Here is a 26220-nt window from a genome sequence, read left to right as displayed (position 1 = left end):
ACAATATTCCAGGTGTGGTCTAACCACGAGCATGACTTCTCTGGATCTAGATGCACAGTGGAATGAAAACACAATGTATGCAACAATATGGGCACACTCTGTGGTGTCCAAAAGAGATCCCAGCTAGGAAACAAAGCCAGCGGATTGATTCAACCGCCGGCCCAGAGGCACAGAATAGAAAGTAACAACCCAACCAAAGGCTCATTTTCCCATTAACAAGCCGAAAGGAACGGTTTGTTAATGGTTTTTCCAGATCCTTATCAGTCATTGCTTTTAAATTGACATGTGACTGCAAACCTGTAACCACTCCGGACAATGGGAGACCACAAGCCCCACTTTGCACACTTTCGGGGGGTCAATTCTCTAACGAGAAATGTATTTGTTAATGGGTATTCCAACCAGCCTGTTCTGGAAACCGCAAACGTATTTGCGAGATGTGCTCCTACTTCCCAAAGTGGTTGAAACCGGAAGCTGGTTTATTATTGTTCTGTTTGCACCAGTTAGAGTCCATGTGCTCCACAATGTGCTCAGATGGTGGTGATGATGATACCCCCACTTGCCTCCCGCACAGTGCTCACAACATCAAAAACTATACAATATAAAACCTACTGTATATCTATATAAATAAAAATGTAATGTTCGTTTGTGGGATTATCAGAACGCAAAAACCACTGGGGGAATTGACACCAAATTTGGACACAAGACACCTAACAGTCCAATTTATGTCCTTCACGCATAAAAACACTAAAAAACATAACAGAAGGAACTTTAAAAGCCTCAAAAAGCTAAATGATGAAAAGGCAAATGACAATTCAGAAAAAAGGGAAGAAAGAGGGAGAGAAGGCGAGAAAAAAAGAAATAAGGAAAGGAAAGAGGAAGGAAAAGAAAGAAATAAGGAAAGGGGGAAGGAAAAATGGAAACAAGAGAGAAGGAAGGAAGGAAAGAAGTAGAGAAGGAAGAAAGGAGAGAAAGAGGGAGGGAAAGAAAAAGGGGGAAGGAAGGAAAGTTAGAGAAGGAAGGAAGGAGAGAAAGAGGGAGGGAAAGAAAAAGGGGGAAGGAAGGAAAGTTAGAGAAGGAAGGAGAGAAAGAGGGAGGGAAAGAAAAAGGGGGAAGGAAGGAAAGTTAGAGAAGGAAGGAGAGAAAGAGGGAGGGAAAGAAAAAGGGGGAAGGAAGGAAAGTTAGAGAAGGAAGAAAGGAGAGAAAGAGGGAGGGAAAGAAAAAGGAGGAAGGAAGGAAAGTTAGAGAAGGAAGGAAGGAGAGAAAGAGGGAGGGAAAGAAAAAGGGGGAAGGAAGGAAAGTTAGAGAAGGAAGGAAGGAGAGAAAGAGGGAGGGAAAGAAAAAGGGGGAAGGAAGGAAAGTTAGAGAAGGAAGGAAGGAGAGAAAGAGGGAGGGAAAGAAAAAGGGAGAAGGAAGGAAAGTTAGAGAAGGAAGAAAGGAGAGAAAGAGGGAGGGAAAGAAAAAGGAGGAAGGAAGGAAAGTTAGAGAAGGAAGGAAGGAGAGAAAGAGGGAGGGAAAGAAAAAGGGGGAAGGAAGGAAAGTTAGAGAAGGAAGAAAGGAGAGAAAGAGGGAGGGAAAGAAAAAGGAGGAAGGAAGGAAAGTTAGAGAAGGAAGAAAGGAGAGAAAGAGGGAGGGAAAGAAAAAGGAGGAAGTAAGGAAAGTTAGAGAAGGAAGAAAGGAGAGAAAGAGGGAGGAAAAGAAAAAGGAGGAAGGAAGGAAAGTAAGAGAAGGAAGGAAGGAGAAAAAGAGGGAGGGAAAGAAAAAGGGGGAAGTAAGGAAAGTTAGAGAAGGAAGGAAGGAGAGAAGGAAAGAAAAAGGGAAAGAAGGAAGGAAAGTGGGAGCGAAGGAAGGGGGGAAGATGTAGAGAAAGAGGGAGGGAAGGGGAGAAAAGAAAGAAAGAAAGAAAGAAAAGAAAGAGGGAGGGAAAGAAAGAAAGAAGGAAAGGGAGAAGGAAGCATGGAAGCAAAGAGAGAAGGAAGAGAGGAGAGAAAGAGGGAGGGAAAGAAAAGGGTTAAGGAAGGGAAGTTAGAGAAGGAAGGAATGGGAGAAGGAAAGAAAAGGGGGAAGAAGGAAGGAAAGAGGGAGCGAAGGAAGGGGGAAGATGTAGAGAAAGAGGGAGGGAAGGAAAGAGAGAAGGAAGCAAAGAGACAGTGGAAGAGAAAGAAAAAGGGGGGAGGTAGGAAAGAGATAGAGAAGGAAGGAAGAAGAGAAGAGAAGACGGGAAGAAAGGAAAGAGGGAGTGAAGGAAGGAGAGAAAGAGGAGAGAAAGAGGGAAGGTTGGCCACAGCAACACGTGGCGGGTACAGCTAGTCTATATAAATAAAAATGTAATGTTCATTTGTGGGATAAACAGAACTCAAAAACCACTGGACAAATTGACCCCCAATTTGGACACAAGACACCTAACAACCCAATGTATGTCCTTCACTCAAAAAAAATTTGATTTTGTCATTTGGGAGTTGTAGTTGCTGGGATTTATAGTTCACCTACAATCAAAGAGCATTCTGAACCCCACCAACGATGGAATTGAACCAAACTTGGCACACAGAACTCCTGTGACCAACAGAAAATACTGGAAGGGTTTGGTGGGCAGTGTCCTTTGATTATGGAGTTGTAGTTCACCTACATCCAGAGAGCATTGTGGACTCAAACAATGATGGATCTGGACCAAACTCTACACGAATACTCAATATGCCCAAATGTGAACACTGGTGGAGTTTGGGGAAAATAGAATCTTGATGTTTGGGAGTTGTAGTCGCCGGGATGTATAGTTCACCTACAATCACACAGCATTCTGAACCCCACCAATGATAGAATTGGGTCAAACCTCCCACACAGAACCCCCATGTGGACCACAGCAACGCGTGGTAGGGGATGGCTAGTATCTATATAAATAAAAATGTAATCTTCATTTGTGGCAGTGTTTCTCAACCTGGGGGTCGGGACCCCTGAGGGGGTCACGAGGCGGTGTTAGAGGGGTCACCAAAGACCATCAGAAAACCCAGTATTTTCTGTTGGTCATGGGAGTTCTGTGTGCTAAGTTTGGTTCAATCGTTGGTGGAGTTCAGAATGCTCTTTGATTGTAGGTGAACTATAAATCCCAGCGACTACAACTCCCAAATGTCAAGGTCTATTTTTCCCAAACTCCACCAGTGTTCACATTAGGGCATATTGAGTATTGAGTTTGGTCCAGATCATTGTTTGAGTCAACAGTTCTCTCTGGGTGTAGGTGAACTACAACTCCTACATTCAAGGTCAATGCCCACCAAACCCTTGTCGGTCATGGGAGTTCTGTGTGCCAACAATTCCATCGTTGGTGGAGTTCAGAATGCTCTTTGATTGTAGGTGAACTATAAATCCCAGCAACTACAACTCCCAAATGACAAAATCAATCCTACTAGTATTCAAATGTGGGCGTATTGGATATTTGTGCCAAATGTGGTCCAGTGAAAATACATCCTGCATATCAGATCTTGACATTACGATTCCTAACAGTAGCAAAATGCCAGCTATGAAGGAGCAACGAAAATACTGTTATGTTTGGGGGTCACCACAACATGAGGAACTGTATTAAGGGGTCGCGGCATTAGGAAGGTCGAGAAACACTGATTTTGTGGGATTAACAGAACTCAAAAACCACTGGGGGAAATTGACACCAAATTTGGACACAAGAGGAGCTCCCGGTGGCGCAGTGGGTGAAAGCACTGAGCTGCTGAGCTTGTTGATCGAAAGGTCGCAGGTTCGATTCCGGGGAGCGGCGTGAGCTTCCGCTGTCAGCCCTAGCTTCTGCCAACCTAGCAGTTCGAAAACATGCAAATGTGAGTAGATCAATAGGTACCGCTCCGGCGGGAAGGTAAGGGCACTCCATGCAGTCATGCTGGCCACATGACCTTGGAGGTGTCTATGGACAATGCCGGCTCTTTGGCTTAGAAATGGAGATGAGCACCACACCCCAGAGTCAGACATGACTGGACTTAATGTCAGGGGACTACCTTTACCTTTACCTAGGTAGCGCGGTGCTGCTCCTCCTTTGGCAGGCTCACGCTGCCCATGTGTACAGCATGAGCCAGCCAAGGGAGGCTGCCCCAGTGCTCCATGCAGTCATGCTGGCCACATGACCTTGGAGGTGTCTATGGACAACGCTGGCTCTTTGGCTTAGAAATGGAGATGAGCACCACACCCCAGAGTCAGACATGACTGGACTTAATGTCAGGGGACTACCTTTACCTAGGCTGCGCGGTGCTGCTCCTCCTTTGGCAGGCTCATGCTGCCCGTGTGTACAGCATGAGCCAGCCAAGGGAGGCTGCCCCAGTGCTCTATGCAGTCATGCCGGCCACATGACCTTGGAGGTATCTAAAGACAACGCTGGCTCTTTGGCTTAGAAATGGAGATGAGCACCACACCCCAGAGTCAGACATGACTGGACTTAATGTCAGGGGACTACCTTTACCTTTACCCTTACACCTAACAACCCAATGCATGTCCTTCACTCCTAAAAACACTAAAAAAAACACAACAGAAGGGACTTTAAAAGCCCGAAAAAGATAAATGACGAAAAGGTAAATGACAATACAGAAAAAGGGAAGAAAGAGGGAGGGAAGGGGAGAAAAAGAAAGAAAGAAAGAAAGAAAGGGAAAGAAAACAGCAGGACCAGCATTGGACATGTCTACATTGAACGAGCTCCATCCTCATAGTTATGTCAGCGAATCATTCATCTGTAAATCACCACCATGTGATGGTGGGGGACTCAGGGCGGTTTACAAAAGCAAGGCACAATTCGATGCTCGCATCACACAACAGCAAAAGACAATAACATCAATAAGCAAGACAGCAATTCTCGCAATAACAACAATTAACAGAAGACAATAATTATTATAGGCAAAAACAACCATAAAACCAATAAAACCAATACAAACCTCATTGACGGTCAGCGTTTCACCATCTCATAGTTCAAATTCCAATTCCACAATTGTCAGTCCTTTCAGTCCTATCCATCTGGTTTCCATATCTAATTGTCAGGTTGCCCAAAGGCCTGGTCCCACAACCACGTCTTTACCTTTCTCCTGAAGGTGAGGAGGGATGTTGATGCCCTGATTTCCCCCGGGAGTGAGTTCCACAGGTGAGGGGCCACCACTGAGAAAGCCCTGCTCCTCGTCCCCACCAGCCTCACTTGTGACAGCGGTGGGGTCAAGAGCAGGGCCTCCCCAGATGATCTCAAGTTCCGGGGTGGGACGTAGAGGGAGATACGTTCAGACAGATACACAGGACTGGAACCGTGTAGGGTTTTGTAGGTCAAAACCAGCACCTTGAATTGTGCTCGGAACTGAACCGGCAGCCAGTGGAGCTGACACAGCAGAGGGGTGGGCCTCCCCAGATGATCTCAGACTCCGAGGTGGGACGTAGAGGGAGATACGTTCGGACAGATACACTGGACTGGAACTGTAAAGGGTTTTGTAGGTCAAAACCAGCACTTTGGATTGTGCTCGGAACTGAACTGGCAGCCAGTGGAGCTGACACAGCAGAGGGGTGGTATGCTCCCTGTATGTCGCTCCGGTGAGCAATCTGTCTGCCTCCCACTGGACCAGTTGAAGTTTCCGAACAGTTTTCAAGGGCAACCCCACGTAGAGAGCGTTGCAGTAGTCTATTTGGGATGTAACAAGAGCGTATTCAATATGCTTTGATGTCTTTGGGGGTTTTCATTTAGGAAAAGTTTGGGAAAAGTTAGTTTTGGGAGTTGTGTGCTATCACATCCCCTTCCAAGGCTCTCTTTCCTGACAAGGACGCATGGACTGGTTTGTTTCCCTGGAACCAAAATGCCAAAGAAACGCAATGTACCCAAACAGTGCAAATGGTCCACGTTCCCCACCCTAACGCACCCTCCCACCCCTTCCTCTATCCTTAGGACTTAATACAAAACCTCTTATCAAGGGCTCGATCTAGAACTGGTCAACCTGTGTTTGGACATTTCCCCCGGCTATTCTTTTCCGCAACCAGCTCTGGATGGTCGGAGCAGATTAGGAGTGAGCTGGCTCCGGTTTCGGGGGGTATAAAATCCTCCATTCTTTCCGAACGTCGCATTCGACGTTTGTAGAGACAGGCTTCCCCTCGGCCGGGACCGAAGATAGGATGCCATGGCCGAACTCCCGGTGACCGACCGGACCTTGGACCTGTCCCGCTCCAACGGCCGCTTCACCATCAGCACCCTGATCAGCACCGAGGACAGCAACCGAGGGCCTTACGCCCAAGGCGACACAGCCGTCTACGACACCAGCCAAGGCAACCACCTCACCCACAACAACACCTTCTACCTGCGGACCTTTGGCTACAACACCGTCGATGTCGTGCCCACCTATGAGAACTACGCCAACACCAAGATCTCCGGGGAATGCAAGAAGCCCCGGCCCACCCTCGCCGACCTACACTCCTTCCTCAAGGTACGTCCAAGCTAAAGCACACTTTCAATGGGTTGTTGAACGCTTCCACAATAGGTTATTGTGAGAATTTCAGGCTGTATGTCCATGTTCCAGCAGCACTCTCTCCTAATGTTTCGCCTCCATCTGTGGCTAATAGCATCTTCAGAGGTTCTGTTGAAGATGAAGCAAATGGAGTGTATAATATACATATGCGATCCATGGTTCTAAATGGTTCTAAAGTACTTACAAAACTAGGAGGCACTGGTGCTTTGCTTCTAAAGTGTTTCTAAAGCTGGTGCTTTGCTTCTAAAGTGTTTCTAAAGTTGGTGCTTTGCTTCTAAAGTGTTTCTAAAGCTGGTGCTTTGCTTCTAAAGTGTTTCTAAAGCTGGTGCTTTGCTTCTAAAGTGTTTCTAAAGCTGGTGCTTTGCTTCTAAAGTGTTTCTAAAGCTGGTGCTTTGCTTCTAAAGTGTTTCTAAAGCTGGTGCTTTGCTTCTAAAGTGTTTCTAAAGTTGGTGCTTTGCTTCTAAAGTGTTTCTAAAGCTGGTGCTTTGCTTCTAAAGTGTTTCTAAAGCTGGTATGTTGCTTCTAAAGTGTTTCTAAAGTTGGTGCTTTGCTTCTAAAGTGTTTCTAAAACTGGTGTTTTGCTTCTAAAGTGTTTCTAAAGCTGGTGCTTTGCTTCTAAAGTGTTTCTAAAGCTGGTGCTTTGCTTCTAAAGTGTTTCTAAAGCTGACACTTTGCTTCTAAAGTGTTTCTAAAGTTGGTGCTTTGCTTCTAAAGTGTTTTGAAACTTGGTGCTTTGCTTCTAAAATGTTTCTAAAGTTGGTGCTTTGCTTCTAAAGTGTTTCAAAAGTTGGTGCTTTGCTTCTAAAATGTTTCTAAAGCTGGTGTTTTGCTTCTAAAGTGTTTCTAAAACTGGCACTTTGCTTTTCAAATATTTCTAAAGCTGGTGCTTTGCTTCTAAAGTGTTTCTAAAGCTGGTGCTTTGCTTCTAAAGTGTTTCTAAAACTGGTGCTTTGCTTTTCAAGTATTTCTAAAGCTGGTGCTTTGCTTCTAAAGTGTTTCTAAAACTGGCACTTTGTTTTTCACGTATTTCTAAAGCTGGTGCTTTGCTTCTAAAGTGTTTCTAAAACTGGTGCTTTGCTTTTCAAGTATTTCTAAAGCTGGTGCTTTGCTTCTAAAGTGTTTTTAACACTGGTGCTTTGCTTTTCAAGTATTTCTAAAGCTGGTACTTTGCTTCTAAAATGTTTCTAAAGCTGGTGCTGTGCTTCTAAAGTGTTCCTAAAGCTGGTGCTTTGCTTCTAAAGTGTTTCTAAAACTGGTGCTTTGCTTTTCAAGTATTTCTAAAACTGGTGCTTTGCTCTAAAATGTTCCTAAAGCTGGCACTTTGTTTCTAAAGTGTTTCTAAAACTGGTGCTTTGCTTTTCAAGTATTTCTAAGCTGGTACTTTGCTTCTAAAGTGTTTCTAATGTTCTAGTGGTGAAAATTTCAGAACTCCAACAAAACTTTCGAAAATTTCTTTATTATTTTGTTAATGGCGATTTTTATGACAGAACCAATTAGGAACTGCCATTTATAACGAAATTTTGAAAGTTTTGTTAGAGTTCTGAAATTTTCACCACCAGAACTTTAGAAACACTTTAGAAGCAAAGGACCAGCGCCCCCTAGTGTTGTAAGTACTTTAGAACCATTTCGAACCATTTCTTTATCTCCTTCCTTCCTTCTCTCCCTCTCTCTTTCTTTCCTTCCTTCCCTTTTTGTTTCCTTCTTCCTTCCTTCTCTACCTCTTTCCATCCTTCCCTCCCTTTTTCTTTCTCTTTTTTCTTCCTTCTCTACCTATTCTCTACCCAGCAGTCCTCCTGACTGATCTCTCTACCTACTATCTATCTCTATCTAATCTATATATCTTATCTATCTGGAATTGTGGTCCAGGAATAGGAAATATACGGATTGGGATTCTCTCAAAGAAATCCAAGGAGAAGCAAGCTTGTGGCTTGGAAGCAGTGCATTTGGATCATCCCCCTGGTCTAGGGGATGCTCGGAGCTGTTGTCCGCGCATGCGCTGTATCGTCATTTAGCTTTTTGGTGTTTTTAAGTCATTTCCACTATTTTTTGAGAGGGGTTTATGAGTGATGGTCGCTCATTGGTATGTTAGGGGTGTTGTGTCCAAATTTGGTGTCAATTCGTCCATTTGGTTTTTGAATTACGTTAATCGCACAAACGAACATTACATTGGGTTGTAGGTTTTTTCGGGCTATATGGCCATGTTCTAGGGGCATTCTCTCCTGACATTTTGCCTGCATCTATGGCAAGCATCCTCAGAGGTAGGCCTGGGTAACAACGGAAAAATTTGTTTCTAAAATCGATTTGTATTTGGTTTTTTTTTTGTTTCGATATTTAAAATAATTACAAATTTTTCCTTTTAAAAAGTTCGATATTTACGAAATTTCGTAAATGGTAAAAAATTAACGAATCGATTTCCGAAACAATAACGAATCGATTCGTTAATGGCGGACGCGACCGCGAAATACGCTAAAAAACCTCCAAAACCTTCTGAAGCTTCCCTCTCCCTCTGTTGTTGACTGTTGGTGTGATATTATAATTTTTTTTCACTAATTAAACCATAAAACTGGCCCAGACATGCGGAAATAATAACGAAACGACCTCAAAACAATAACGAAACGAATACAATATCGAAATATGAAGCATTTACAAAACGTTTTTGAAAATTCGTTTTTTTAATAATTGCTCCAGAATGGTTCGTTATCGTTTTGTAATTGAAAAAATTAACGAATTATTAACGAATTACGAATTAACGAAACGAAACCGCCCAGCCCTAGTAGTGAGGTCTGTTGGAACTAGGAAAAAGGGTTTATATATCTGTGGAATGATATTACATTTATATTTTCCAGCAAGAAACGTTCCACCGTCACTCGCCGGGGTACGAACCCCATCGAAGCGATAGCTTCAATGAAGGAGGGAATGATGACGCCGCTATTGATGGGGACAAGAAACCCGAAGGAGAGCCGGTCCGGTTTGGATGGGTCAAAGGAGTGATGGTGAGTCGATCCTGTTGTTTCCAGAGCAGTGTTTCTCAACCTTCCTAATGCCGCGACCCCTTAATACAGTTCCTCATGTTGTGGTGACCCCCAACCATAACATTATTTTTGTTGCTACTTCATAACTATACCTGATACACTCAAATTTGAATACCAGTGGGGTTGGGGAGGTTGATTTTGCCATATGGGAGTTGTACATTGACACTTGGGAGTTGTAGTTGCTGGGATTTATAGTTCACCTACAATCAAAGAGCATTCTGAACTCCACCAACGATAGAATTGAACCAAACATGCCACACTGAACTCACAAGACCAACAGAAATATTGGAAGGGTATGGTGGGCATTGACCTTGAGTTTGGGAGTTGTAGTTCACCTGCATCCAGAGATCACTGTGGAGTCAAACAATGATGGATCTGGACCAAACTTGGCAAAAATACTCAATATGCCCAAATGTGAACACAGATGGAGTTCGAGGGAAATAGACACGGACATTTGGGAGATGTAGTTACTGGGATTTATAGTTCACCTACAATCAAAGAGCATTCTGAACTCCACCAATGATGGAATTGAACTCAACTTGGCACACAGAACTCCCATGACCAACAGAAATATTGGAAGGGTATGGTGGGCATTGACCTTGAGTTTGGGAGTTGTAGTTCACCTACATCCAGAGAACACTGTAATGTTTTCTGTTGGTCATGGGAGTTCTGTGTGCCAAGTTTGGTTCAATTCTATCGTTGGTGAAGTTCAGAATGCTCTTTGATTGTAGGTGAACTATAAATCCCAGCAACTACAAGTCCAAAATATCAAGGTCTATTTTCCCTAAATCCCACCAGTGTTCACATTTGGCCATATTGAGCATTAATGCCAAGTCTGGTCCAGATCCATCATTCTTTGAGACCACAGTGCTCTTTGGATGTAGGTGAACTACAACTCCCAAACTCAAGGTCAATGCCCACTGAACCCTTCCAGTATTTTCTGTTGGTCATAGGAGTTCTGTGTGCCAAGTTTGGTTCAATTCCATTGTTGGTGGAGTTCAGACTGCTCTTTGATTGTAGGTGAACTATAAATTTCAGCAACTACAACTCCCAAATGTAGGTGAATTACAACTCCAAAACTCAAGGTCAATGCCCACCAAATCCTTACAGTATTTTTTTCTTGGTCATGGGAGTTCTGTGTGCCAAGTTTGGTTCAATCCCATCATTGGTGGAGTTCAGAATGCTCTTTGATTGTAGGTGAACTACAAATCCCAGCAATTACAACTCCCAAATGTCAAGGTCTATTTCCCCCAAACTCCACCAGTGTTCACATTTGGGCATATTGAGCATTCGTGCCAAGTCTGATTCATATACATCATTATTTGAGTCCACAGTGCTCTTTGGATGTAGGTGAACTACAACTCCCAAACTCAAGGTCAATGCCCACCAAATCCTTAGAGTATTTTTTCTTGGTTATGGGAGTTCTGTGTGCCAAGTTGGGTTCAATGCCATCATTGGTGAAGTTGAGAATGCTCATTGACTGTAGGTGAACTATAAATCCCAGCAACTACAACTCCCAAGTGACTAAATCAATCCTCCTCCCAACCCTACTAGTATTCAAATTTGGACCAGTGAATGAGAATCCATCCTGCATATCAGATATTTATATTATGTTTCATAACAGTAGTAAAATGACAGTTATGAAGTAGCAACGAAAATGATGTTATGGTTGGGGGTCACCACAACCTGAGGAACTGTATTAAGAGGTCGTGGTATTAGGAAGGCTGGTATAGATGGTTCATGCCAAATGGGGACAGAATGGGAACGTACAGAGGAGTTCTATTGGCCTCCATGCTTCCCATGTATTTATTGCTGCTCTGTATCCTAGATCCGTTGCATGCTCAATATCTGGGGCGTCATTCTGTACCTTCGGCTTCCTTGGATCACAGCGCAAGCCGGAATAGGTAAGTGTCATCACCTGCTGCAGGCTGAGCTTAAAGTGCAAAGGCATCATTATTATTTTTATCATCATCATCATCATCATCATCATCATCATCATCATCATTATATTATATTATATTATATTACTAGCCATCCCCTGCCAGGCGTTGCTGTGGCCCAGTCTGTTGATCTGGAAAATAAAGTAATGGGAAAGCGTTGGTTTCTAATATATGTAATTTCTTTATGTTTGTGGGTAAACAGTATTTCTTGCTGTTTCTTTGTCAGTGTTGATGTGATTGCCTGGTTTGCCTACTTTGAAATATGCAACATATAATTGTCCTTCTTCAGGGGTCCCTTTCAAATCTATAATACTATATCTGTGTATGTGAATCATATATATCTATCTATATCTATGGCTTGATGGCTCTTTGTCAGGAGGGCTTTGATTACATTTTCTTGCCTTGAGTATTTTCTGTTGGTCATGGGGGTCTCTGTGTGGGAAGTTTGCCCCAATTCTGTCATTGGTGGGGTTCAGAATGCTCTTTGATTGTAGTTGAACTATAAATCCCAGTAACTACAACTCCCAAATTCAAGTTCAATGCTCACCAAACCCTTCTAGTGTTTTCTGTTGCTCATGGGAGTTCTCTGCGCCATGTTTGGTTCAATTTAATCATTGGTGGGGTTCAGGATGCTCTCTGATCGTAGGTGAACTATAAATCCCAGTAACTACAACTCCAAATGTCAACGTCTATTTTCCCCAAACTCCATCTGTGTTCCTATTTGGGCATATGGAATATTCATGCCAAGTTTGGTCCAGATCCATCATTGTTTGAGTCCACAGTGCTTTCTGGATGGAGGTGAACGACAACTCCCAAACTCAAGGTCAATGCCCACCAAACCCTTCTAGTGTTTTCTGTTGGTCATGGGAGTTCTGTGCGCCATGTTTGGTTCAATTCCATCATTGGTGGAGTTCAGAATGCTCTCTGATCGTAGGTGAACTATAAATCCCAGTAACTACAACTCCCAAATGTCAAGGTCTATTTCCCCCAAACTCCACCAGTGTTCACATTGAGTATCTGTGTCAAGTTTGGTCCAGATCCATCATTGTTTGATTCCACAGTTCTCTCTAGATGTAGGTGAACTACAACTCCAAAACTCAAGGTCAATGCCCACCAAACCCTTCAAGTGTGTTTTTTGTTGGTCATGGGAGTCCTGTGTGCCAAGTTTGGTTCAATTCCATCGTTGGTGGGGTTCAGAGTGCTCTTTGATTATAGGTGAACTATAAATTCCAGCAACTAAAACTCCCAAATGTCAAGATTCTATTTCCCCCTAACTCCACAATTGTTCACATTTGGGCATATTGAGTCTTCGTGTCGAGTTTGGTCCAGATCCATCATTGTTTGATTCCACACTTCTCTCTAGATGTAGGTGAACTACAACTCCAAAACTCAAGGTCAATGCCCACCAAACCCTTCAAGTGAGTTTTCTGTTGATCAGGGGAGTCCTGTATGCCACGTTTGGTTCAATTCCATCATTGGTGGAGTTCAGAATGTTCTTTGATTGTAGGTGAACTATAAATCCCAGTAACTACAACTCCCAAAAGACAAAATCATAATGTTTTGAGTGATGGTCACTCCTTGTGTTGTGAGATGTTTTGTTGCCAAATTTGGTGTGATTTCGTTCATTGGTTCTTTTGTTTTTAAGGTAGTCATTATGCACAGAGCATTTATAGATAGATAGATAGATAGATAGATAGATAGATAGATAGATAGAGATAGATAAAGATTTACTACGCTTGGTTGATTAAAAAAAATGGTTCTAAACTTGTTTTGGATCTAGGGGGTGCTGGTGGTTTGATTCAGAAGTCAATTCTCAATTCTTCCCTTCCCAAAAAATTTCAAACAAAGAGTCGGAAGTTCCTTCGGAAAGCTATAATTTCCAATTTTATTACTAGTTCCGAACGGACTTATCCATCTCTAGTATTTTCATATTACTTGTAAGCTGCTCTGAGTCCCCTTCGAGGTAAGAAGGGCGGGATATAAATGTCGTAAATATTAATACTAATAATAATAATAATAATATGATTGTTTATACCTCCGCAGCCTTGACGTGGGTCATCATATTGATGTCTGTGACGGTGACCACCATCACGGGGTTGTCCATTTCGGCCATCTCCACCAACGGCAAGGTGAAATCAGGTAGAATCGCACTTTGAAAGTGTCTATTTTGTTGGATATTGATAGACACTAGGCTTGGGCAATCCATGGTTCTAAATGGTTCTAAAGTACTTACAAAACTAAAGTTCTGGTGGTGAAAATTTCAGAACTCTAACAAAACTCTCAAAATTTCATAATAAATGGCAGTTCCTAATTGGTTCTGTCATTAAAATCACCAATAATGAAATAATAATTAAATTTTGAAAGTTTTGTTAGAGTTCTGAAATTTTCACCACCAGAACTTTAGTTTTGTAAGTATTTTAGAACCATTTAGAACCATGGATTGCCCAAGCCTAATAGACACCGGTCCTGTGGATATGAGAGTTTTGCTAATATTCCTTTGCTGGCATGCAAGGTGGGCAATTGTGGTAGTCAACACCCCAGAAAGTAACTTTTCAATGTGTTGATGCAGAGTTGAAGGGACTTTGTTAGCCCCAGAGTCATCAGATAGTAACATACAGAATAGACAGATACTCAGACTGAGTCACACAGGAGAGAGAAAGATGGATTCTTTCATCCTCCTTATATATCCACTTGCAATAGCATAGGAGATTTTGTTGAATGTGGCTGTGTAAAACTATCATATCAATCTTGCAAAACTCACAAATTCTATAGTCATCTTGCTAAGACATTATCTCCTGACGTTTCACCTACATCTATGGCAAGCATCCTCAGAGGTAGTGAGGTCTGTTGGAATTAGGACAATGGGTTTATATATCTGTGGGATGGCTGGGGTGGGGCAAAGAGCTCTTCTCTGCTGGAGCTAGGTGTGAATGTTTCAACTGACCACCTTCAGTAGCATTTGAAGGCCTGGCTGAGCCTGGGAAAATCTTTTGTTGAGAGGTGTTAAGATGTGCCTGGTTGTTTCCTCTCTGCTGTTTTGCTGTTGTAATTTTAGAGTTTTTTTAATACTGGTAGCCAGATTTTGTTCATTTTCATGGTCTCTTCCTTTCTGTTGAAATTGTCCATGAAAATGAACAAAATCTGGCTACCAGTATTAAAAAAACTCTAAAATTACAACAGCAAAACAGCAGAGAGGAAACAACCAGGCACATCTTAACACCTCTCAACAAAAGATTTTCCCAGGCTCAGCCAGGCCTTCAAATGCTAATGAAGGTGGTCAGTTGAAACATTCACACGTAGCTCCAGCAGAAAAGAGCTCCTTGCCCCACCCCAGCCATTCCACAGATATAGAAACCCATTGTCGTAATTCCAACAGACCTCACTACCTCTGAGGATGCTTGCCATAGATGCAGGCAAAATGTCAGGAGAGAATGCCTCTAGAACATGGCCCTATAGCCCGAAAAAACCCACAAGAACCTAATTATATTATTATTATTATTATTATTATTATTATTATTATCTAACATAAGGCAATTTTGGTGCTCCGATCTCGCAGGTGGGACGTATTTCCTCATCTCGAGGAGCCTTGGACCTGAGCTGGGTGGCTCCATCGGCCTCATCTTTGCCTTCGCCAATGCTGTGGCCGTGGCCATGCACACCGTGGGCTTTGCCGAAACTGTGCGGGATTTACTACTCGTAAGAAACAACAATATCCATGGGGGGGGGGGGGGGGGGTTCAGAAAAGATACTCGCAGGGGACAGCAATTCCTAGAATCCCCGAAATAAGAACACCTTGTGTTTGTTTAGTTACTGGACTCACATCGCTATGTAACACAATTTTCATTCCTGGGTTCTAAATTTAATTTCCTAATTTGTTCTATCATAAACACATGGAAAAAGTTGATTAAGCTGCAAAAAAAATGTTTTGTGAGAGGGACATCCCGCAGCATATGTTGCGATAGTTTTTCAATGTGTCCCAACCAATTCAACATTGTGGAAGCCACAAAAACAAAGTTTCCAAAACATAACAACTCATTTCAAAGTAAGGTCTGCACAATTAAACAGGAAATAACACTTTCAAACCAGGAACAGAATTTGTTACCTAGTGTATTAGCCTTACCGGTGGTGCAGCGGGTCAGCTGCTGAACTTGCTGACCAAAAGTTAGGCAGTTTGAATCCAGGGAGCGGACTGAGCTCCCACTGTTAGCCCCAGCTTCTACCAACCTCACGGTTCAAAAACATGCAAGTGTGTGTAGATCAATAGGTACTGCTTCTACGGGAAGGTAACAGCACTCCATGCAGTCATGCCAACCACATGACCTTGGAGGTGTCTACGGACAATGCTGGCTCTTCGGCCTAATAATAATAATAATAATTATTATTATTTATTTATTTATTTATTTATATCCCGCCACCATCTCCCCGAAGGGACTCGGGGTGGCTTACATGAGGCCAAGCCCGTCAAACACAAAAACAACAATACATCCACAAACAAGCAAGCAAATAAAACAATATAAATAATTGGGTTGTTGTAGGTTTTTTCGGGCTATATGGCCATGGTCTAGAGGCATTCTCTCCTGACGTTTCGCCTGCATCTATGGCAAGCATCCTCAGAGGTAGTGAGGATAATGAGAGGTAGTGAGAATAATTGTTGCAACTCAGAGTAGTTTTCACCTTGCTCCAGACACCACCACACCAAGGCTGTAGGTTTTTGTAGTTTATTGAGAAAAGCAAAATCAAAAGAAAGAAATAGAAATGCAATAGTTCCATAGGCAAAACAGAGAGTTAAATGTAAAGGCAAAGTTCCGAAGATCCAAAGGTAAAACATGAAGCATAATCCCTTAGCAATGGTCAAACAAAAGTCCATGGTAAACAACTATTGTTGTCAGTCCAACTATGCTTTTCCCATGTTAACTTCTGGGGCTTTTCCTTGGCTTTTCGCAGCATGCTTCTGGCTTCCTGAGTCTGGGATTTGGGTCTTGTTTTCAACTGAAAACAAAACCCAAATCCCAGACTCAGGGAGCCAGAAATGTGCTGCATAAAGCCAAGGAAAATCTCCAGAAGTTAACATGGGAAGAGCAATGTTGGACTGACAACAACTGTCTGTCAGCTACAAGACTAAATACCCTTTGTGAACATGAAAGCATTGCGTTGACCTTGGGCCCCTTTGGCTTCTCGCTTGCTGACCAAGCTAGAGCTTCTCCGAAGCCTTAATTACAAACAATCTTGTCTGCTCGTTAATTCATTATCTGCAAGGCTAGGCAACCCCTTATCTGGGTCCAGCTGGGACGGATCCTCCACCTGGCCGTGTGGGATTTCACTCTCTCTATCAGTCTCTCTAACTGCAGGAACATTCCTTTCCCCAGGGAACTGACTTGTTGTTTCTCCTTCAGCAGCCACACTATCAGCCCCGTCTGAACCAAGTACAGGAATCTGTAACCCATCAGCCTCCTCGTCATCCTGCAGGAAATCAGGCTCGGAAGGCCCAAAATCAGGCTCAGAAGGCCCAAATAGCTCAGCTTCAGACTCAGAGTCAAGCTGAGTCACAACGCTAATGCAATTGAACATATAAGCAATAACACAAAAAATATTTACATTATAGCAGGGCCAGATGTAGATTAAAAATTTAAAACCCCTGGCATGTACAGAGTAGGGTATGTCTAGGCATGGGGGTTTTAAAGAGTGATATGGGGGGATCAATCCAACGGATAGGTAAAGGTCTAGAAATGGAGATGAGCACCAACACCCAGAGTCGGACACGACCAGACTTAATGTCAGGGGTGTTGCATCCCAGTTCAAGAAACGAGACCATAAGATTAAATCCACCACACTGGACTGTAGGAAAAGCAATCCTTGTTTATTGATGAAAAATTGGTTACAACAGAAAGGTAAATGCAAAGTCAAAAAGCCACAGGAAAACACAGCAGTCAGTAGAATCTCTGAACTTGAGCAAAATTTCAAAAGCCACAATACAAGAACCAGGAACCTGTTAGCCTTTTACTAACCATGAACTTGATAAATACAAGCCTCTGGGATTACCGGCCATGAAACACAGGAATTCTGCCAAGGCACAGCCACAGTCCCAAACGTTGGTTGATCTAAAGAGGCACCCAGCAGGAGGCCTCTTAAACCAAAGAAGCTATTCTTTGAAACGCCCTTTGACTTTGGAGCCTGGGCCTGTCTCTCCTGTAAACGATGTGACCTTCGTAGAAACTGGGAAACATTTCTGTCTCTAACTATCTGTTCTCTTCGGTCCTCATTAAAAAACCCAGGTGGAGAGATATCACGGCTAGCGATATCACGGCTAGCTTCCAAAAATTTTCCTCCAGCTGTTGAGTTTCATTTTCATTGCCGCTGACCTCAGCATCAACAACAGATTCCACACTTTCAGGGTCAGGGAGAGCTTGCTCAGTTGGAAAAACTATCAGAGAATCCGGTTCACACAGATCAGGATCAGGCTGAACCCCAACACGGGGAAAGCTTTACCTATTAGCCTTTCAATGTCGGGGAATCAAACGGCTGAAGTTTGGGCGGATCTCGGTCAGTTTGGGGGCAAAAATCTAGCTGAAATGGTCCCCCACAAATAATTTTGGGGCATCTAAAGACTTGAAGGCACTTACAAGAGAATGAAGACTGGGTTTCTTCCATAAGGAATACGACTCGACCATTGTGGATCCCACGAACGACATTCGCATCGTCGGGATCATCACGGTGACGGTGCTTCTTGGAGTTTCTTTGGCTGGGATGGAGTGGGAGGCCAAGGTAAGACTTTGCTTTTGGATGTCTCGTTTCTGGGAACTTAACCGGGATTTGGAAACTTAATTAGGTTCCTTGCATATATTTTTGAATTACCGAAGCCCTAAAGCCAACTTTCCATGGAAATTGACTGGCAAGGTTTGCAAAGGCTGCCTTTGCTTTCTTCTGAGAACAAGGAAAATATTGCTAAGCATGTTTTCCTCGAAGCGGGTTACAGCATAATTAAAACACAAAGATTGTAAATATTCTATACATACACATATTAAAATGTATTTCAATGAAAATAAATATTAACACATATTTCTATAAAATACAGAGAACTGAGACATGAGTTTAGAATCATAATACATAAGACACACAATGAAACCACTTAAATAAATGAATATCATTAAATTGGAAACACGGTTATTTGATGATTAGGATTGGGATTTTCCCCCCCCAAATCTTTGTTAAAATTTTGGCACACATTAATAATACTAATATTATTATTGAATCAAGGCATCAAAAAGCAATCCACCGAGACTTGAGCAAAAGAATCCTTTAGCAGGGTGTTGTTCAAAAGCATACTTTCTGTATGCTGTTGAACCTTTGTACTTTATATCACAGGCAATGAAACACTCTTGTGTATAACAAAGTAACACAGTTTATTTATAACTTCTGGCTCCAACGCTTGTGGTTACATTTGTGTTTTGTTGCAATCTTTAGGCTTACAGTCAGTATCATTTACTTGGTTAACTTTTCTGAATAAACTATCAATGTTTCACATTCACAACCATGTTACTTGCTTTACACACTCTTGGCTGAATTATATTCTGAACTAAGGCAACACAAGCCTTCTTTATGTTCCTTAAAACTCAAGCTCTATTTAACTAACTGCTTCTCTATATCAGAAGTCTTTAACACATCTTCATAACTGCTTATTTCTATCAGGTATCAAAAACCAACTCTCCTCTTCACACACAGATTCCTAACTGTCATTTTCAAACTCCCTCACTCTGTCTCTTTCAGAACCTTGGCTCCGCCCCTTTGAAATGTTCAGCTCTGCTCTCCCCAACTGTCATTTTGGCCTAGCAGCCTTTTCAAATCCTGGGCCTACACTAATCTGCATATGACCAATCGGCTTCACATATGCAAATGAATCCTATCTCTGCTGTTGCTACCCTGTCTGTGCCCATTCTCGCCTATCTGCCATATGTAAACATAGAGCTATACACCAAAACTTTAACATAGAGTAGAAATTTTGCTACAGATGGGAAGTGTAATCCACCAAAAGGGGTTGCTTTTGGGGGAAGGTGTTTATTAAGGTATTTGGACTGCATCTTATTCTGGTGTTCTTTGGCATTCCAGGCCCAGGTTCTCTTCTTCATTGTCATCATGATCTCCTTCGTAAACTATCTGGTGGGGACAGTCATTCCAGCGAGTCAAGAGAAGCAAGCCAAAGGGTTCTTCAGTTATAGAGGTAAACTGGGACTGTTGGTTGGGGATCTCCAAATCCTGTTCCTGGTTTGAAAGTGTTATTTCCTGTTTAACTGTGCAGTCTTTACTTTGAAAGTGATTGTCCTACTCCAGAAACTTTGTTTTTGTGCTGCAGACTATGTTGAATTGGTTGGGACTTGAGGAGATATTAATTGGAAAATTATAGCAAAATGTGCTGCAGGATTCCTAGTGAAATGTTATCTCCGATTAAAATATAGTCCCGTCCCCCCAAATTTCATGAGGTTTGGTGCCTCTAACTCCAGCTAATGTGAAGGCCCAACTGTCCATAGGATTCTGGCTTAAGCCCCTGTCTGTTGAGAAATGTGAGAGAGAACCCTAGATTTCTCAAGCAGACCTCACAACCTCTGAGGATGCTTGCCATAGATGCAGGCAAAACGTCAGGAGACAATGCCTCTAGAACATGGCCATATAGCCCGAAAAAAACCTACAACAACCCAGTGATTCCAGCCATAAAAGCCTTAGACAATACAGAGTAATCAAACTTTGAAGGCAGAAGCTGAACAACAACCAGCTATCTTTAAATACAATTTCTTCTGTCAAGGAGAGTAATCAAACTTTGAAGGCAGAAGCTGAACAACAACCAATTAGCTTTAAATACAATTTCTAGATCTCTCAAGCAGAATAATCAAACTATCAAGGCAGAAGCTGAACAACAACCAGTTAACTTTAAATACATTTCTATAAACTAAAACATGGAGCAGAGTGAATATAGGAATCTTAGTAGTTCTCAGGCTGAACATGTGTCTAGAGTAGTGGTTCTCAAACTGGGATCCCCAGATGTTTTTGGCCTACAACTCCCAGAAATCTCAGCCAGTTTATCTGGGAGTTGTAGGCCAAAAACATCTGGGGACCCCAGGTTGAGAACCACTGGTGTGATGCAGTAGCTAAAAAGTCCAATGCGATTTTAGGCTGAGTCAATAAGAGCCTAGTGTCTAGATCAGGGGTCCCCAAACTTTTTGAACAGAGGGCCGGGTCACAATCCCGCAAACTGTTGGAGGGCCGGATTATAATTTGAAAATAAAAATGAATGAATTCCTATGCACTCTGCACATATATTATTTGCAGTGAACCCCCCCCCCCCCGAAAAAAAAATCAAAAAACAAAAACCCACACTTCTATATAAATAAAAATGTAATGTTCGTTTGTGGGATTAACAGAACTCAAAAACCACTGGACGAATTGACACCAATTTTGGACACAGGACACCTAACAACCCAATGTATGTCCTTCACACACAAAAATTGATTTTGTCATTTGGGAGTTGTAGTTGCTGGGATTTAAAGTTCATCTACAATCAAAGACCATTCTGAACCCCACCAAGGATGGAATTGAACCAAACTTGGCACACAGTTCTCCCATGACCAGCAGAAAATACTGGAAGGGTTTGGTGGGCACTGTCCTTTCGTTTTGGAGTTGTAGTTCACCTACATTCAGAGATCATTGTGGACTCAAACAATGATGGATCGGGATCAAACTTGGCACAAATACTCAATAAGCCCAAATTTGAACACTGGCGGAGTTTGGGGAAAATAGAATCTTGACATTTGGGAGTTGTAGTTGCTGGGATTTATAGTTCACCTACAATCAAAGAGCATTCTGAACCCCATCAACAATGGAATTGAACCAAACTTGGCACACAGTTCTCCCATGACCAACTGAAAATACTGGAAGGGTTTGGTGGGCAGTGTCCTTTCGTTTTGGAGTTGTAGTTCACCTGCCTCCATAAATCACTGTGGACTCAATGATAGATCTGGACCAAACTTGGCACTGATACTCAATATGTCCAAATGTGAACATTTATGGCGTTTGGGGGTTGTATTTGCTGGGATTTATAGTTCGATCAAAGAGCATTCTGAACTCCACCAATGATGGAATTGAACCAGTCTTGGTACATAGAACTCCCATGAACAACAGAAAATACTGGGTTTAGTGGACATTGACCTTGAGTTTTGGAGTTGTAGTTCACCTGCCTCCATAAATCACTGTGGACTCAATGATAGATCTGGACCAAACTCGGCACTGATATTTCTGGGAGGCTTCTCCCTACCAGGTGGGTCCTCTGCAGAGCAGAGCGGCCGGAGCAGAGGGTGTCCGAAATTCGCGGAACGGTGCTGGGTGGGCATGGCCATGGAAGAGTGGCCGGAGGCAGAGTGGCCGGAGCAGAGGGTGCCCGCAATTGGCGAAGCGGCATCGGGTGGGTGTGGCCAGGCCAGGCCAGGCCACGCGGGCTGGAGAAATGCCCTCGGTGGGCCACATACGGCCCGCGGGCCATAGTTTGGGGACCCCTGGTCTAGATCATTAGAAGTCATAGTCAGACTTCCTGCACACTCACACAAGCCTTACATTCTTATTTTCCAGGGGATATTTTTGCCCAGAACTTTGTCCCCAACTGGCGCGGACCTGATGGTAGCTTCTTTGGATTGTTTTCCATCTTCTTCCCATCGGCCACCGGCATCTTGGCAGGAGCCAACATTTCAGGCGACTTGAAGGTAAGTATTAGGCTTGGGTGATTTCGTTCGTTAATTTCGTAATTCGTTATTAATTCATATTTAAATTAGCCTACGATCCAATATTGAGCCATGCAGGACTACTGTGAGGAGTAATTAAAAATCGAAACAATTTTTCCAATTTATTTCGTAATGTTTCGTAATTGTTTCGTAATTGGTTCAAAATTGTTTCGAAATTGTTTCGTAATTGTTTCGTAATTATTTCCGTATGTCTGGTGCAAGTTTTATAGTTGTTGTTTGTTTTATCAGTGATAAAAAATAAATTATCACACCAACAGTCAACAACAGAGGGAGAGGGAAGCTTCAGAAGTTCCCCCTGTCCCATTTGGAGGGTTTTTTAGCATATTGTGCAATCGCGTCCGCCATTAACGAATCGATTCATAATTTTACAAAATTTCGTATATTTCGAAATTTTTTAAAGGGAAATTTCGGAATTCTTTAAAAACAACGAAACGCAAGGCCTCCCCTAAAAACGAAACGAGTTTAGAACCAAATTTTTCCGTAGTTACCCAAGCCTAGTAAGTATTGGTATCCGGACCCAAAATTATATTAAGTGATATTATGTAATAGTATGTTCACTGAAGGTCTTGTGTAGGAACATAGGAAGATGCCTTAAACCACGTCTGATGGCAAAAGCCCACCAACTCATGATATGCCTAAACTCATTGTATCCATTTCTTCCTGCAAGTACTCCAAGTTTCTAAGTTGTTAATATATAATGACATAAGTTACCAATGAATGCTATGCTAGGATGCCTGAGCAATGCATTTGCCTAAACATCATTCACTCCTTTGCGTAGGATCCGGCAGTGGCAATTCCTAAAGGGACCCTCATGGCTATTTTCTGGACAACCATATCCTATTTGGTGCTTTCTGCTACAATTGGTAAGAAACAGCACAGGAGGGAGACCAAAGATATAATGAAACTACAACTCCAATGGCAAAAGATTGTGTTGTGAGAGTAGTGCACTGGACTACAATACCCATCCGCCTCAGCAATGTGAATGTTGAGGCAAAAGGAAGGAAAGAAGGAAGGTCTCCAAAATGTGCAGGAACTCTTTAAAGAGCCCAAGTGACAGATGGAAGGATTATTCTGCAAGGGCTGAAATGTATAGTGTAGCAATCAGCCTCAGACTGGAATGGTGGCCTTGAGTAAGTCAGGCTCTTCCAGTCGACTCTGAGTAAATCAGGCCAACAAAATCTTAAAATGGGGACACCAACACTTGAGTCTATTTGAATAAATTTCAGAAGGATGCATCTGCACTGGAAAAGGAATGCGGTTTGACAATTCTCTAGGGTCATGGCACAATGCTATGGGATGCTGGGAGTTGTCGCTTGGTTAAGCACTATTTATTTATTTATTTATTTACTTTGCTTGTATACCACAGTTTCTCAGCCCGTAGGCGACTCAACGCGGTTCACAACAAGAGCAGAAAGTCAATCATAACAACATACAATTTAAAAACCATTAACAGCATAGTATACAAAGTAATGACACATCAATAACAACACATTAACGTCTCGTAACTAGAGTCGTGATCCAATTCGCCATCCATAATTCCGTTCCTATATTCATCGTATTCATTGCACTGTTTATCCGAATGCCTGTTCAAACAGCCAGGTTTTTAGTTTTCTTCGAAACACCATTAACGTAGGAGCTGATCTAATGTCCATGGGAAGGGCGCTCCACAGCCGAGGGGCCACCACAGAGAAGGCCCTGTCCCTCGTCCCCGCCAGCCGTGCTTGTGATGCAGGTGGGATCGAGAGCAGGGCCTCCCCAGAAGATCTTAGAGTCCTGGTGGGTTCATAGGCGGAGATACGTTCGGATAGGTAACTTGGGCCAGAACCATTTAGGGCTTTATAGGCCAACGGCAGCACTTTGAATTGAGCCCGATAGCAAATCGGCAGCCAGTGGAGCTGGTGCAGCAGAGGAGTTGTGTGCTCCCTGCGCTCCGCTCCTGTTAGTATCATGGCTGCCGAGCGTTGGACTAGTTGGAGCTTCCAAGCCGTCTTCAAAGGCAACCCCACGTAGAGAGCGTTGCAGTAGTCTAAACGGGATGTAACCAGAGCGTGGACTACCGTGGCCAAGTCAGACTTCCCAAGGTATGGACGCAGCTGGCGCACAAGCTTTAACTGTGCGAATGCTCCCCTGGTCACCGCCAAAACCTGGGGTTCCAGGCTCAGCGATGAGTCCAGGATCACACCCAAGCTAGCACTAGCACTAGAAATCCCAGCAACTACAACTCCCATTTGTCAAGGTCTATCCCCCCCCCCCCAAACTCCACCGGTGTCCACATTTGGGCATATTGAGCATTCATGCCAAGTTTGGTCCAGAGGGGGCTCAAGACTTCAGAAAGCTAAAACTCCTAAATGGTTCCTCCCTCCAAGGTTCTTGTGTGGTCCGTGATGCATCGGGAAACGTAAATGACACACTCACCGTGGATTCAATGGGATGCGAAGGCATTGCTTGTGGCCTCGGCTGGAACTTCACCGAATGTGCCCAGAGCCAGAGCTGCCGCTATGGGCTCATCAACCATTACCAGGTACAGAGTTCGAACCTCACGATAGGTTGGCTTTAGGATGAAACTGGAAATGACGTGAAGGCACACAACAACAGTTTGGCCTGATGTAGAGAAGTTACAATCGTCCCCTTCCTTTTCATCATCCCTTCAACTGGCAAATATTTTGTTTCTTCCAAAAGACTTTTGAGAACTGATGGCTTTTAAAAGTTAGTGCAAGTTTTTGTATTTTTTTTAAAATGTGTTGCAATGGTGCTCCTGACCCATTCTCCTATTTGTCCCATATTTTAGGCCATGAGCATGGTGTCTGGATTCGCACCATTGATCACCGCGGGGATTTTTGGGGCCACCCTCTCCTCTGCTCTGGCTTGCCTGGTCTCCGCACCCAAAGTGTTTCAGGTGAGCAAGTCTCTGTGTTTAGCTTTGTCGCAACTCAGGATAGTTTCACCTTGCTCAGAATGACACCACACTCCAAGGCTGTAGGTTTTGTAGTTTATTGAAGAAAAAGCAAAGTCAAAAACATAAATATGAAGTTGCAATAGTTCAAAAGCCAAAATAGAATCTTAGATGCAAAGGTAAAGTTTCCAAGATCCAAAGGCAAATAACATGAAGTATAATCCACAGGCATGAGTCAAACTAAAATCCCAGGCAGCATGACGTAGGCCCCAGAAGCCAAGATCAAAACCATAGCCCCAAAGAGTCAAAACTTTCCCCAAAAGCCAAGGCAATTCCAGAGAAGTTGACAGGGTATAAGCAAGGTTGCACTGACAAAAGACTGCCTTCAAACAGATCATTAAATATGTTTCCCTAGCATGAAAGCATTACGTTGCCCCCGAGTTTCCCGTTTGTTGGCAATTCTAGCACTTCGACGCACTCTTAATTGTAAACGATCTTATCTAATCAAATCTCCAACACCTTCAAGGCCAGATACCTCATTATCCTGGGACTGGTCGCCCTGGGAACTGAGAGGCCCTGAGCTCCCAGAAGGAGCGGCTGACTCCTCCACCTGCAGCTGTGCAGTTTCACTCACCGGCAGCTGTGGAGTTTCATAGAATCATAGAGTTGGAAGAGACCTCATGGGCCATCCAGTCCAACCCCATTCTGCCAAGAAGCAGGAATATTGCATTCAAATCACCCCTGACAGATGGCCATCCAGCCTCTGATTAAAAGCTTCCAAAGAAGGAGCCTCCACCAAACTCTGGGACAGAGAGTTCCACTGCTGAACGGCTCAGGAAGCTGTTCAGTCAGGAAGTTCTTCCTCATGTTCAGATGGAATCTCCCCTGTTGAAGTTTGAAGCCATTGTTTCGCGTCCTAGTCTCCAAGGAAGCAGAAAACAAGCTTGATCCCTCCTCCCTGTGGCTTCCTCTCACATATTTATACATGGCTATCATATCTCCTCTCAGCCTTTTCTTCTTCAGGCTAAACATGTCCAGCTCCTTAAGCCGCTCCTCAATTCACTTAGATCATGAACTTTATCGGAAACAACATTCCTTTCT

The 26220-nt window shown here is 43.1% G+C and overlaps 1 protein-coding gene across 3 annotated transcripts in view; it reads left to right on the top strand.

The window, feature by feature from the left end:
• Positions 1–6128: 6128 nt before the first annotated feature.
• Positions 6129–26220, top strand: part of SLC12A3 (solute carrier family 12 member 3) — a 43780-nt gene continuing 23688 nt past the window's right edge. For all 3 annotated transcript variants that reach the window (XM_067471001.1, XM_067471000.1, XM_067470999.1), the window contains exons 1-11: positions 6129–6431; positions 9320–9466; positions 11334–11409; positions 13489–13584; positions 15002–15141; positions 18097–18207; positions 19549–19660; positions 22057–22187; positions 23005–23089; positions 24593–24747; positions 25015–25122. In XM_067471001.1, the coding sequence (XP_067327102.1) occupies positions 6129–6431; positions 9320–9466; positions 11334–11409; positions 13489–13584; positions 15002–15141; positions 18097–18207; positions 19549–19660; positions 22057–22187; positions 23005–23089; positions 24593–24747; positions 25015–25122 (1464 nt within the window). The remainder of the gene's footprint in view (positions 6432–9319; positions 9467–11333; positions 11410–13488; positions 13585–15001; positions 15142–18096; positions 18208–19548; positions 19661–22056; positions 22188–23004; positions 23090–24592; positions 24748–25014; positions 25123–26220) is intronic.

Source organism: Anolis sagrei, chromosome 8 (assembly GCF_037176765.1).
Source record: "Anolis sagrei isolate rAnoSag1 chromosome 8, rAnoSag1.mat, whole genome shotgun sequence".
Classification (NCBI taxonomy): Eukaryota; Metazoa; Chordata; class Lepidosauria; order Squamata; family Dactyloidae; genus Anolis; species Anolis sagrei.
This window is presented reverse-complemented; position numbering and strand designations above follow the sequence as displayed.